This window comes from Pan paniscus, chromosome 1, assembly GCF_029289425.2.
Source record: "Pan paniscus chromosome 1, NHGRI_mPanPan1-v2.0_pri, whole genome shotgun sequence".
Classification (NCBI taxonomy): domain Eukaryota; kingdom Metazoa; phylum Chordata; class Mammalia; order Primates; family Hominidae; genus Pan; species Pan paniscus.
This window is the reverse complement of record NC_073249.2, coordinates 21,655,438-21,668,275: the sequence shown is the minus strand read 5'-3', so window position 1 is coordinate 21,668,275 and position 12,838 is coordinate 21,655,438. Positions and strand designations below refer to the sequence as shown.

The 12,838-nt window shown below is 62.0% G+C and overlaps 1 protein-coding gene across 1 annotated transcript in view; it reads right to left on the bottom strand.

The window, feature by feature from the left end:
- The window catches only part of WNT9A (Wnt family member 9A), a 29,596-nt gene extending 19,435 nt beyond the window's left edge, over positions 1–10,161 (bottom strand). The window contains exon 1 of the mRNA XM_034948231.4: positions 10,011–10,161. Within this exon, the coding sequence (XP_034804122.1) occupies positions 10,011–10,105 (95 nt within the window). The 5' untranslated portion in view covers positions 10,106–10,161. The remainder of the gene's footprint in view (positions 1–10,010) is intronic.
- Positions 10,162–12,838: the final 2,677 nt, after the last annotated feature.

The window sequence follows — 12,838 nt, the reverse complement described above, 5'->3', positions numbered from 1 at the left end:
TGTTTTAGGCCAGCCAGTCTGTGGTGCCTGACAGCAGCCCCAGGACAGTAGCACAGATTTTGGAAAGGATCTCGTTATGTGCACACCAGCCAGGCTTCTAGGGCCACCTGCGGTCCCAGAGCCAGGCCACCCAAAACCCAGCATGAGGCCAGGGCCCGGGACCACGTTGGTGACTCAGGCCTCAGCGCACACGTGGTGGCTGTGCCCTGCCCTGGGGGCCACCTGGGACTGTGGGAGGGTCTCCTCTGAGTATTCTCTCCTTAGCGGGCCCTGGCCTTTACTATGCACCCTCATCCCATGAGACCAAACCAACCTCACACTTTCTTGTTCAGCATCTGTTCTTGCTATTTCTAGGGATCCCCACCAACCATTTCATCAGCTCTTTGACACTTATAAAGTTAAATACACACACACACACACGCACAAAGACAACACACCCACACAAACCACCCCACACAGATACACCCATACACACAGACACACATGTGTACACACACACCCCCATACAAACCCATAAACCCATACACACACGCATACACACACACATATACCCATACATACACACCCATACAAACCTATACACACACACGCATACACACGTACAGGAACAAACACACCCACACAAACCCCCTCACACACACACACACAAACACACCCATACGAACCCACAAACCCATACGCACAGACACATGCATACACACATCCACAGGAACGAACACACCCACACACACAGATACACCCATACACTCATGTGTACACACAGACACACCCATATGAACCCGTAAACCGATAGAGATGCACGCATACACACGTGCAGACACACAACCCCCCACATGCATACATGTATACACACATGCACATGTCCATCCAAACGCAAACACACATACATGCACATACACATACATATACATGCATGTACACACATAAGATCCATGTAAAAATTCGCTTTAGTTGTTTCAAGCAGAAAAGCCTCTGAGTCTTGTGGGCCTGTTGCTGAAAACGGGCATCTATGCTCTCCAGTGTCTCATGTCTTCATGTCCTAAACTACCTGGTGAGTGTGTTTTTGACTCTGCTACACCGGCAAGAAACTGAGGTTCAGGGGATTAAACAGTGTAGCGGCCTGTGCAGCCTGTGAATGCAGAGGCAGGGCTGGGACCTGAAAGCGGCCTCTGACCTGGCTGCACCCCTGCCAGGCCCACGGCAGCACCAGTTCATGACTGCTCTCCCCGGTGAAGGGCCCGGATGACGACGGCTCCACAGGACACCCATACCTCTCAAGCCCCAGCCACTTCCCACCTCTGACTGTCATTCCAGGTGCAGCCATGCAGGAGGACACAGGCCAGCTGGAGAGAAGGAAGACGTCTCAACACCCATACGTGGCTGCGGCTGCCATGCCACAGGGCACACAGAACAGTTCCACGCTGCAGATGGGGCCGCAGACAGTGCTGGTCTCAGGAACCACGGGGGAGGTGGCTCCACGGAGCGGTGACCCGGTCGCCTCCTTGAGCCCTGGAAGCTGGCCGCGGTGGTCAGCACTGACCCCTGCAGAAGCTCCGTGGAGACCATTCCCCAGCCCCACAGGAGTGGAGCTTAGCACACATGGTGCTGAGTCTGGGGACGGCCCCCCGCTCCTCGGGCTAGGCCTGATGCTGCCATGTCCTGGCTGCTTGGGGATTGGGCCACCCTGGGAGGACCCACTCAAGACACCTTGCCCTGAGCCTGAGGGCAGCTAAATGGGTCTTGTCCCCAGAGAGAACCCGAAACACACAGGGATAGCCACCCCATACTGCCAGGTCCCTAAAGCCACAGGCTCCTTCCAGCTCCCAGCACGATAGACAGGAAGTCCTACGGAGGGAGCACACATCACCAAGGCCGGACTCCGACCTTCCTGCCTCCTGCCAGCCGGTCTAGCCACCCTGACCGGGACCCAGCTTTCTCCCCCAGGCTGGGGCAGAGGGAGAAGAGACTGCAGTTCCAGAAGCCACAACACCCCGCCAGCAAAACCTCAGTCCTGCCAGACAGCGTTTAATTTCTGTGTGAAACAAAATCAAAACAAATTCTAGCACTGAGAAACCGGAGCTGAGATCAACTCTCCACCCTCCCCGTGGTCTGCAAATCAACCCAGCCTGAGCCCAGCTTCCAGCCCAAGCACGTCTGCTGTGTCCCTCAGGGCTGCAACGCCACCAGGGCCCAGCTGCACCCAGGAGGTGGGGCACATGCCGCAAGGATGGCACGGGTGGCCTGTGCAGATGCCCAGGTGCCTGCCAGGTGAAGCATCCTCGGGCCTGAGAGAAACACCCCCCTCCACCCTGCTGAAAGCACCATGTCCCATGGCAGCCCCTGGAATAAGCCCTGCCCTGTCTGTGTCTGCAGCATCCATGGGGTCCCCAAAACCAGACCACAGAGGCCAGCCCAGCTCCCCCAGGCTACTTGGGCTGACTGCCCTTTTCTGGGGCAGGGTCCTGGACCCCAGAGGGGGCATGGCTGATCTGTGGGCTGCAAGACAGGCAACCAAGGTTGCACGCAGGACCCCCCGGGGGAAAGGGGAAGAGCAGAAGCTTCCAGGAGGCCTCTGTGCTCAGTGACCACAGCCCCCCATGGCCTTCCCAGACAGCCGCAGACCCACACAACTGGTCAGCAGGACAGGGAGAGCCACGCAACCTTCCAGTGGCCACCAGTGTCACCTCCCACACTGTCATCCCTTCTGGAGCTCACTCTCCTGTAGGTGTCACAGAGGGAGCATCCCAAAGTCCACCTGGCTCCCCTCCCCACCCCACAGTGACTCCAGGTCTGCAGCCTCTGTCCCCATCTGGCCAGGAGGGACGCCGGCCCTGACGTTCTCCAGCTCTGGGAGGCTCTGGCAGCAGCTCCTCCTGGGCCAGACCTCCAGCCCACTTCCCCTGGCTGCACTGACCTCAGGTATCGCTAAAAAAAACAAATGCAGCCTGCGGCTTGCCTTTTTCCATCGTCCCATCCGGCCACCGGTCCTGAGGTGCTGCAACTGCCAGCTGGACAGCTGGGCTTCCTCTGGCGGGCAGCGGCGCCCAGCCAGCCAGGACCACGCCAGGAGGGCAACAGGCTCCAGGGAGGGCCCAGGCTGCAGGTCACGGGGCCGGGGCGGCCCAGTGCCACCCAGGTCAGCAGGCACAGCAAGACCATCCCCAGCCACCTGCCACCCTGCCCGGCCTGGACCACGGATGTGCTTGAATATGACCCCTGAAGGAAAACCAGGGTCACGTCCCCGCCGGGGCTCCGCATGGCTACTCTGGTGGGGCCATCAACACCTGGCCTATCGTCCACACACGGGAAGGTGCGGCAGCCTGGCAGCCAGGTCTGCACTGCACTACGTCTGGCCACAAGTGTAGACACAGCCCTGCCAGAGTCAGAGTCCTGTAGGACCCGGGGCTGGGCTGCCAGGTGAATGAGTGACACAGATCCACCTGGCAGGGAGAGCCTCAGGCTTGAGGGAGTCTTGGGATAGGGAGGCACACAGAATGCAGCTTGCAGAAGACCCCACAGGGACCCTTCTGGCCAATCCCAGAATTGAGCGACCAGGGAGAGAAGGATGCATCTGAGGAGAACACAAGGGGACCCTCCTGGCTGATCCCAGAGTTGAGCGACCAGGGAGAATAGAATGCATCTGAAGAGACCCCACGGAAACCCTCCTGGCTGACCCCAGAGTTGAGCAACCAGGGAGAGAAGGATGCATCTGAGGAGACTCCACGGGGACCCTCCTGGCAAACCCCAGAGTTGAGCATGCAGGGAGAGAAGGAGGCATCTGGGCAGTCACTGGGCTTCCTGCAAGAAGCAGCAGCTGGGGCCGACCTCAAGGGACAGGCGAGGCCCTGGGAGCACAGGGGAGATGGCACCACTGTGCCCCAAGGGCCTCACCTGACCCTAGGGGTCAGCCCCATCAGAGGTCAACTTCCAGCCAGAAGGCATGGGGTCTGGGGAACCCCCACTCGTGGCTGGCCTTCTGGGTTCTGGGGGCCTGGCTCAGTCCCCAGTCCCACAGACACTGCTGCGGGAGCCACCCTGGTCCCAGACAACTGCACCGGTCCTGACCCCGCCGCCCAGCACAATGCACAAAGGGAGCCCGTGCCGCAGCTGGGATCAGGTGGCGTGACAGAGGCCTGTCAACAGGTGTCGCTTTCCCGCAGCCCCCACCCTCCCACAGGCATCACCTCCTCCCTGCCCCAGGGTCCAGAGCCTCCAGGAGGTATCCGTGCCTGTGTGCTCTTTCCTAGGGGAAGAGTCACCCACATGCTTCTTTGATGGCCAAACCCCAGAGCAGGGCACCCCTAGCCTGGGCCACCCCAGCAGCCGGCGGAAGGTCCCAGGCCAGGGCAGGCACTGGGGCCCTCTGCAGCCTGCAGCAGGGCGGGAGCAAGATGAGGCCAGCTGTCTCCCCAACCAGACGTCCGCCGGCTGTGGACAGGACATCTGCTCCCTCAGCTGTGGCAGGCCAGGCATTGCTGCTCCGTCCTTACCACACACCCTCCACACCCTCCAGGGAGCCAGGACCCCCAAGCAGGTGGGGCAGGGAGAGGCTGGGGGTTCCAAGGCCCCTGGGTGCAGAGCAGGAAGGAGGAAGGCCACCAGCGCCTGCAGGGGCCATCAGGCTGACACTCCAGACCCTCCCACTTACGGCCCCACTGTCAGGGAAGCCAAGCACCTGGGTCCCTCTACTGGCCACGGGGTCCCAGTCCAGGAGTCCTGGAGAAATGCCCCGACTTTCCACTGGCCCTGTCCTCTCCTCTCCATGCTAAGAAGTCCCCAGGGAGTCCCCTGGCCCCCAGGGCCCCTCCTCTCAGCCCTCTGCTGAGTTCTGCCCCACTGAGCCACTTCCACGATCTCTCGAAACAAGGCAGCTCCCTGGCCCCTTTCCTCCCTGCCCTTCTGGCCCTCCAGAGCACTCTGTGTGGCCTTTCTTCCTGATGCCAGGCCCCACATGCTTCCTGGGGTGTCCTAAGTTGTTGGAGGGGGCGGGTCTCCAGGACAGCGCCTGCCCAAACCTAAGCCTGAGCTCTCAGCTGCTCCCAAACCCCCTGGCCCACAGTGCTCAGAGCACCCGACCCAGGCCCCAGCCATGGGGTCACCCCAGATGCCGCCTTCTTGCCAGCTCCTTCCCAGGCTTCTCTTGCCCACCACACAGCCCCATGATTCCACACCTCAGGCCCACCCCTCCTTCTCCGGCCCTGCCAGGGACCCACAGGTGCCCCTCGTCCAGGCAGCAAGCTGTGCCCCAGGCCTGATGCACAGAGAGGCAGAGCCATGGGACCAGGCAGGGTATGTCCTGCCCACAGCCAGCAGCCTCCCTCTTGGACCCTGCGGGGTCTGATGTTGGCACTAATGTGAGAAACACATCCCCTCCCCACGCCCGTGACAGCAGCCTCTCCGCAGCCTCCTCTGAGTCCCCTGAGCACCCAGAACTGCCCCACACCAGGCTCTAGGCAACGGGGGATGTCCTGGCTGCCCCCACCCACCCAGTGGGGCTGCCAGGGTGTCGCTGGCTCCTTGTGCAGGGGTAAGAGCGCCCACAGGCTCACAGGTCTAGAGACAAGGTTCTTCTCAGTCCAAGGAGAAATCCAAATATATAAAGAGCTCTCATAACTCAACAGGAGAAAGACAAGCAGCCCCACTAAAAATAGGCAAAGGAGCTGCATGGACATTCTCCAAAGAAGACCCATGGCCCATGAGGCCACGAAAAGATGCTCAGCGCCACTGGCCACCTGACAAATGCAGTCAGAGCCACACAAGGTGCCATTCCACACCCACTAGGATGGCTGCGGTAGAAAATAAAACAGAAAACCAGTGTCAACGAGGAAGTGGAGAAAGGAGCCTTTCTGCACTGCCGGCAGAAATGTAAGATGCTGCATCCAGAAGGGTTTGGCAGGGCCTCAAAAACCTAAATGCAGGCGGGGAGCAGGGGCTCACGCCTGTAACCCCAGCACTTTGCAAGGCTGACGTGGGAGATCACTTGAGCCCAGGAGTTCAAAATCAGCCTGGACAGCATGGTAAAACCCCATCTCTACAAAAAATAAAATTTAAAAAAATTAGCCAGGATTAGTGGCTTGTGCCTGTGGTCCCAGCTACTTGGGATGCTGAGGTGGGAGGACGGTTGAGCCTCTGAGGTGGAGGCAGCAATGAGCCTTCATCACATCGCTGCACTCTAGCCTGGGTGACAGAGCAAGACTCTGTCTCAATAAAACAAAACAAAAACATCACATGCATGTGACCCAGTACCTCCACTTCTATGTACCCCAAGAACTGAAAACACACACACACACAAAACCTCACATACCGATGCTCACAGCAACATTATCCATGATAGCCAAACAGTGGAAGCGATCCAGATGTCCGTCAACTGATGAATGGTCAAAAAATCTCTCGGAGAGTCTTCCAGTCGAGTCTAACTCAGTCGTAAGAAAGAAGGCAATACTGACGCGTGCTACAACGGTGATGCTGAGTGAGAGAAGCCAGGCGCGGAGGCCACACGGCATAGGATTCCATTTCTAGGAAACGTCCAGGACAGGCAGACCCGTGGAGAAAGAACGCAGACGAGTGGTTGCCAGGGACTGGGGGAGGGGAACGGGCAGCGACTGCCTAATGCGTATGAGGTTTCTGGGGTGAGGAAAATGTTCTGGAATTAAACAGTGGTGAGAGCTGCATGGCCTGGCAAATGAGGTACTCAAAATCACGGGGCTGTATACATTAAAAGAGTGGATTTTACAGGACGTGAGTTACGGCCAATAACAAAAAGCCTCAGCCAGCCCTGAGGCCCACCAGGCCCCCAATTCACAGTGGTCACTCCCTCCAGCCTGGCTTCTGGACCAGTTCCAAGCACCTTTCCAGCCCCGATGGCTGGCTCTGGGGCCACAGCCGGGGGCACCTCAACAATCCCTCAGTGCCAGCCTTGGTTATGCCTCTTCCAGGCAGGCCTCCAGGCTACTGAGGCCCAGAGAAGGGGGCAAATTGGCAGGGCCTGGCCTCCCACCATCGTGCCCCCACAAAGTAACCTGCAAATGTTTCCTGAGTGATGTAAACTGCAAGGGCCACCACCACAAAACAGCCTCAGGGTCTTTAAAAAAGAACTCCAGTGGGAAGCCTCAGACCATCCCGAGCCAGCCCAGGACCCCTAAGGAAAGGGCTGCAAGGTGCCAGGGAGCCAGGCAGCCTAGCAGCCAGGGGTGGGGGTCCAAGCCCCGCTGGGCAGGAACAGCCCCCAGACCCAGGCCCAGCCCTGACTCCACATCCAGAGGGTCTGGGCCCAGCAGAGAAGCAGCCCCGGCGTCTAATCCGGATCTACCATCTCAGCTGAAACCACAACCCAGCAAGGGCGAAGCGAGAGGGGCCTCCCAATGGAGGACAAACCATGTCCTCAGACCACCACCAGGCCCACCCTCTTGCTATAACCTTGGAGAGAGGGTCTGAGTCTGTACCCCAAGCCCTCCCTATGACCTCGGGCTGGCCTCCCTGCTTACCCCTCTGTCTAGAAGGGCTTGGGGCCAGGCCAGCGAGGAGGCACATGGACACAGCCATGGGAGAACCAGATGGAGATGCCACCTGCTAGCCAGGCCAAGGTGCAGGGCCAGGCCAAGGGGGAGCCTCTTCCCCACAGGGGGTCCAGCCTGGTGGCCAGAGGCCTCTAGGAGGGCAGCAGGCGCCAGCCAGGGTTGGGTTGCAGCTCAGGGAGCAGGCAGGGAGGGCTCCCGTGGGTCCACGTGACCCTCCCCCAGGCCAGCCTCTCCTCTCCAGGTTCCTGGGCTGTAACTGGAGCCGTGTTCCTGCCCGGGAGCCTCCGTGCCAGGCAGAGCTTTCGAGAGGGGGAAGGGAGAAAACGGCCCTAGATCCCAGCCCCTTCTCCCTGCTTCCTGGACTGGAGCTGGGAAGGGCCACCCCAGCCCCCCTCCAGCTCCAGCCCCGCCTGGCCTTTAATGCCCTGGGCCATCCCCTGCCTTTGCTGGGCCAGGAGCCACAGCAGGAGAGGCCTCCACACAACCCAGCCTGGAGCCCTCTGTGCCCTGCTTCCCCTCCCCAGCCCAACCTTGGGAACTGACTTAAAGGGGGCCCAAGGCCTCCAGCAGCCCAGATGGAACCTGGCCTGCCCTGACCCAGGATGCCCCCCAGCCCCTGGTTCAGGAAGGTGCTCATTCTCCATCAGTCAAACAGAGTCCTAGCTGCCCTCTGCAATGCCAGCTGTCCCCAAAGGCAGCACGCTTGCCCTCTGGACTTCCCACAGGGCAGCTACATGGAGAGCTGCCCTCAGACAGGACTCAGGAATTCTCCCTTGATGGGTCCTTTGGAGCCAAGAAGCAGGGCCAAGGGGGCCTGGCCAGAGAAGCCACAACAGCACTTAAGTCCTTGCTATGCGCCTGGCACCAGCCTGGACTTACTGTCTGCAAGAGAGCTGAAACACACGCACACAAAGCAGCAGAGCCCCTTGACCTTCTCTAGAGCACAAAGCCCAGAGATAGGTCAGAGAAGGAGAGGCCAAGACCCAGCGCCACCCCGTCTCCAGGAATCGGATCACAGCAGGGACAAAGCCGCTGCAGCCTGGACAAGCCCAGGGTGTGTCCCGAGCCCAAGAAGCAGAGCCTCCGCTGGGCCGGAGAGCAGGGAAGCACAGCTGGCTGACAAGGCCACGGTGAGTCACCGCGGACCTGTGGCCCTCCCTCCTGCCCTCCCGGGTGAGGCTACGGGTTGCACAGATGGCGTGCAGTGGCGTGCCAGCCCAGGCCCAGGGCCGTACCCACAGTTGGAGCCAGGAGAGGGCTGCGGGTGGGGGCCCCAGGGAACTGAGACACCGGGCTGACCCTGGAAGACGACCCAGAAGAAAGGAACAGAGAGAAGAAAGGGAGAGAAAGAAAAACACAAAGGGAAAGTTTCCCATGAAAATATTTTATTTTCTTTGAGAACAGGATACACCTGCAGGGCTCCTCGGCCCAGGCGGCCTCTCCCTGCCCGGGCGGGTGCCAGATTCCTGGACCAACGGGGCCCTCTGCCGGCCAGCCCGCCGCGCGCTGGCGCTCAGGCCAGAGGGCCGGGAACAGGTGACCGGCGGAGGGCGGCGGCCCGGCCGAGGGAGCGGCCCAGGGCGTCCAGGTCGGGGGCTGGGATCCGAAGGCCAGCCAGGGCTCCCAGCGGCGGCGCTCGGGGTAGGAGGCTGGAGGGTGGCGGGGAGGCCCGGGGCGCTGCCTCGCACGGCGCCACCCTGCACCTCAGCGCGCCCAAAGCGCAGCGAGGGTCCCTGTAAAGGTCGCAGGACTGGGCATCCCAGACCTCAGAGGAGAAGGGAAGAAGGAAGGGAAAGAAAGGAAGAGAGAGACGCGCCGACAGCCCCGCAAAGCGCTGCTGCAGAGACACGCGAGCACGGGCAATGACACCGCGGGACGCCCCGGCCGGGCCCTGCGCTCCCGGCCAGGTTCCATGGACGCGCTCCCGCGGGCCGGGGCCGGGGCCACAGAGTCAGAAGCAAAGCGCAAGAAAAATAAATTCCTCCAGCTTGGAGGATTTCTCTCTTTCTCTCTCTCTCTCCGTTTGGGGCTCAGCGCGAGGAACATCTGGATTTTGTACGTATTTTTGTTATTGTTAAATTAACTTCTCGAGAAGAGAAAGGGGGGGAAGCTGCTAGGTGGGCGATGGCCAGGGGCTGAGGACTCAGGCTCCAGCCTTTTGGCAAGGACACGGCGGCCCAAGGAAGTCGGGACCTGATCCCAGTCCCTAAGCGCGAGGCAGTCCTGCTCACGGCGGCGACTACGACGACGACGACTCTGCGGTCACGGAGGACCGCGGCCCGGCGCAAGCCCGACGGGTCCACCCGCCTCTCTAGCCGTGCCGCGCAGCGGACGGAGCGACGCGCGCGCCGCAAACAAACAGCGCCAGGCAACCCGGCGGCCCCGCCGCGCCCCGGCCCCAGCCACCCCGGGTGCCTCGGGGACTCCGGACGACCCCGCCCCGGCCCCGCCGCCCCCGCCCACCAGTGCGCGCCGGCCGCCGAAGGCACCTACCCGAAGTAGGCGGCCGAAGGGCGCAGCGCGGCGAGCAGCAGTGTCAGCCCGAAGGCCGCGGCCAGCCAGCGCGCCAGCGGGGACCCATCCAGCATCTTGCCGCGCCTCGGCGGCCGACCATCGCGCTCCCAGCTCCGCGCAGGGCGCGCCGCGGCCGCCGCCCTCTTATAGCGCCCGGAGCGCGGCCAGCTGGGCCCGGCCCCGCCCCGCGCCCGGGAGGGGATCACGCCGGCGCCGGGGGCGGGCCGAAACCCGAGCCGCGCGCGCCAGCCCGCCAGCCCCTCCCGGCCACTCGGGGCCCCGGCCGCCGCTCCCGGCGCGGGTCTCGGGCGCGCCCTGCCCGGCGGGGATGGAGGAAGGGGAGGCGGAGAGCGGTGGGAACCGAGGGCGGGGCGTGCGAGAACCCGGGGCGACCACGGCGGGACGGCATTGGGGGGCCGGAGGCGGGCATCGGGAAGCGGGTAGAGCGTTGGGGGCGCTGCAGTGGGAGCTTGGGGCGGCCCCGGGGGCGGGATTGAGGGGGAGGGGAGGGGAGGCGTTGGCCGCCGGGCTAGCCGCCGGCGGGGCTCCAGGCCGGGACTGTCGGGGATGGTTCCACAGAGGACCCAGCCGTCTGCCCCGAGCTGGGCGCTGCGCGGCTGCTCCGTGGGAAGCTTGGTGAGGAGGAGTCCGGCCAGCCGGTGATGCCTGCGCCTCTTGCGCATGCTGACCCCCTCAAGGAGCGGGGCCAGAGAATCGCTCCTTTCTGGCGGGGACTGTGGCCGCTTTCGGCCTGGGAATGAAGCGACGTAGCCTGCTGGGGCTGTGAGGTGAGTAGCTCTACCTTTTGGGGTCCCGATGGTCTCCCCATTCTTAAATTGTGGGAGTGGAGCTAGCGGCTAAGTCAATGCCACACCAGCCATCGGGCGACGCCCTTCTCAGAGCCTGTTTCCTGGCCGGGACGGGGAGAAAGAGGACTCCTGGGATGGAAGGTGCACACCCAGGCAGCTGGAAGCGCACAGTCACAGCCCGGGGACTCGTCCCCTCTGCTGATACGGATTCGGAGCTGCTTCTGAAGCAGAATGGTGTCACAGGACCCAGAGCTGGCATTAGGATACAGGTGCACACATTCCAGACAGACCTGGGGGTGGCATCCAGGAGAAGGCTTGTAAGTTCCCTGGATGGGGCCTCTGTGCCATGCAACAAGGGACACAAGAACAGGGCTTGGGGTCCAGGCTGGCGGTGGCATGCCTGCCACCTGCAGACCCTGGTCAGTGCAGGATGGTGCCTCCAACACGGGCTAGGCTGCCAAGGCTGAGGACACAGGGCCAGCGAGCCTGCCCAGCCACGTGCTGCAGGGGCCTCAGAGACCTGGGCTGCGGTGCCAGGTCTCTAGGCAGTGCCCTCTGTGCCTGCAGGGACTGATTCTGGCACAGTGACCGCAGAACCTGGGGGGCAGAGCACATGCCCCCGGAAGGCTGTGAAATCCTGCCAGTGGCAGTGACAGAGGCGAATATGAGGGTCCTCAGAGGAAAAACAAAGAAGATAGGAGCAGCAGAAAATGGCCCCCACGAGGATCTGAGCCAACCTCGCCACCCCTAGGGCTCCCGGCCCTGCTTCCCTGGGAAAGCCTGGCCATGTGGGTCACCCCTGTGAGCATGCCCTTTCTGAGTCTCTGATGGCCAGCTTGCCAGGTGAGCTTCAGGTGCATGTGGGGCAAAGCAAGGGTGGGGAAGGGAGGAGACTGGGCCTGGGCAGTCACTCCCTCTCGGGGCCTCGGTTTCCCCATCTGAGACCCATCCAACTCCAGCGAGTGGTGGCTTTTCTCCAAGGCATGATGTCCTGTGTGGGAGCCCTGGCCCCTGGTTCTGCTTTTCCACTAGGTGTGACTGGTCTCACATCCTTCCCCATCCATAGGACCCCCCTCCTGTGGGGAGAGAGCACTTGTTTGTCCTCTTTTGCTCAGGGGGCTGGGCCACCTCCCTTGAAATGGGGCTGACTCAGCAGAGGGAGTGCAGACGGCAGCCCAGCCCACCCAGGCTGCAGCGACCCCAGTGGGAGGCCCACCCGCCCCACGGCCATGGGCTCCAGTGAGCCCCCAAAGTCTGGCTCCAGTACCAGGAAGTGAGAGGCAGCAGAGGGAAGCAGACAGGACGGGAGACCCTCCCCCCCCACCCCCCCGCAATGATGGCATGCTTAAAGGCATGGAGGCTGCCTCCAAGAAGACGTGTGAGATTGTAAATGTGCATCACAAGCACCTCCGGCATCACAGAGCTCCCTTCCACTGGGGGTGAAGCACTCTCCCAGCAGCAGCTTAGTGGTCCCCAAGGAAGGAGGCAGCTGCCTGGCCGGCTGAGGGGCAGGGGGCTCTAGTCCCAGTCCTGGACTCTCAGGACCACATTTGGTGCAAGAGGGTGCTGAGAAGGATGATCCAACATCCATGAACTCAGGAAGGACCCTGCTGTTTCGCCAGAGAAGGGAGGTCATCAGCTCATGGCAGCTTTTGGTGGTGGTGGGAGTGGCAGGCCAGCCCTGAGTGGCCCCACCAGACCCCCACTTGAAGCCCTGGCCCAGCTCCAGCCAGGAGCCTATCAGAATGCCCAGGAGCCCAGGGCATGTGGTTGGTAGGACCCAGTGCCCCAGGCAGGGTAATATCAGAGATACACCTGAGGTCTGGCAGAGCTGGCCCAGCTCTTACCTCCCTGCACCTAGGATGATGGCGGCAGATAGAGGCAGTCCCCTCAGCCTACCTGGACCCAGGGAGAATCACACCCCCTCCCACGAATGTCCCAGGCTCTAACTCCCTTTCACGTCTGGCTGCCCTCACCCACCGTGGCCTGCCTGCTGCC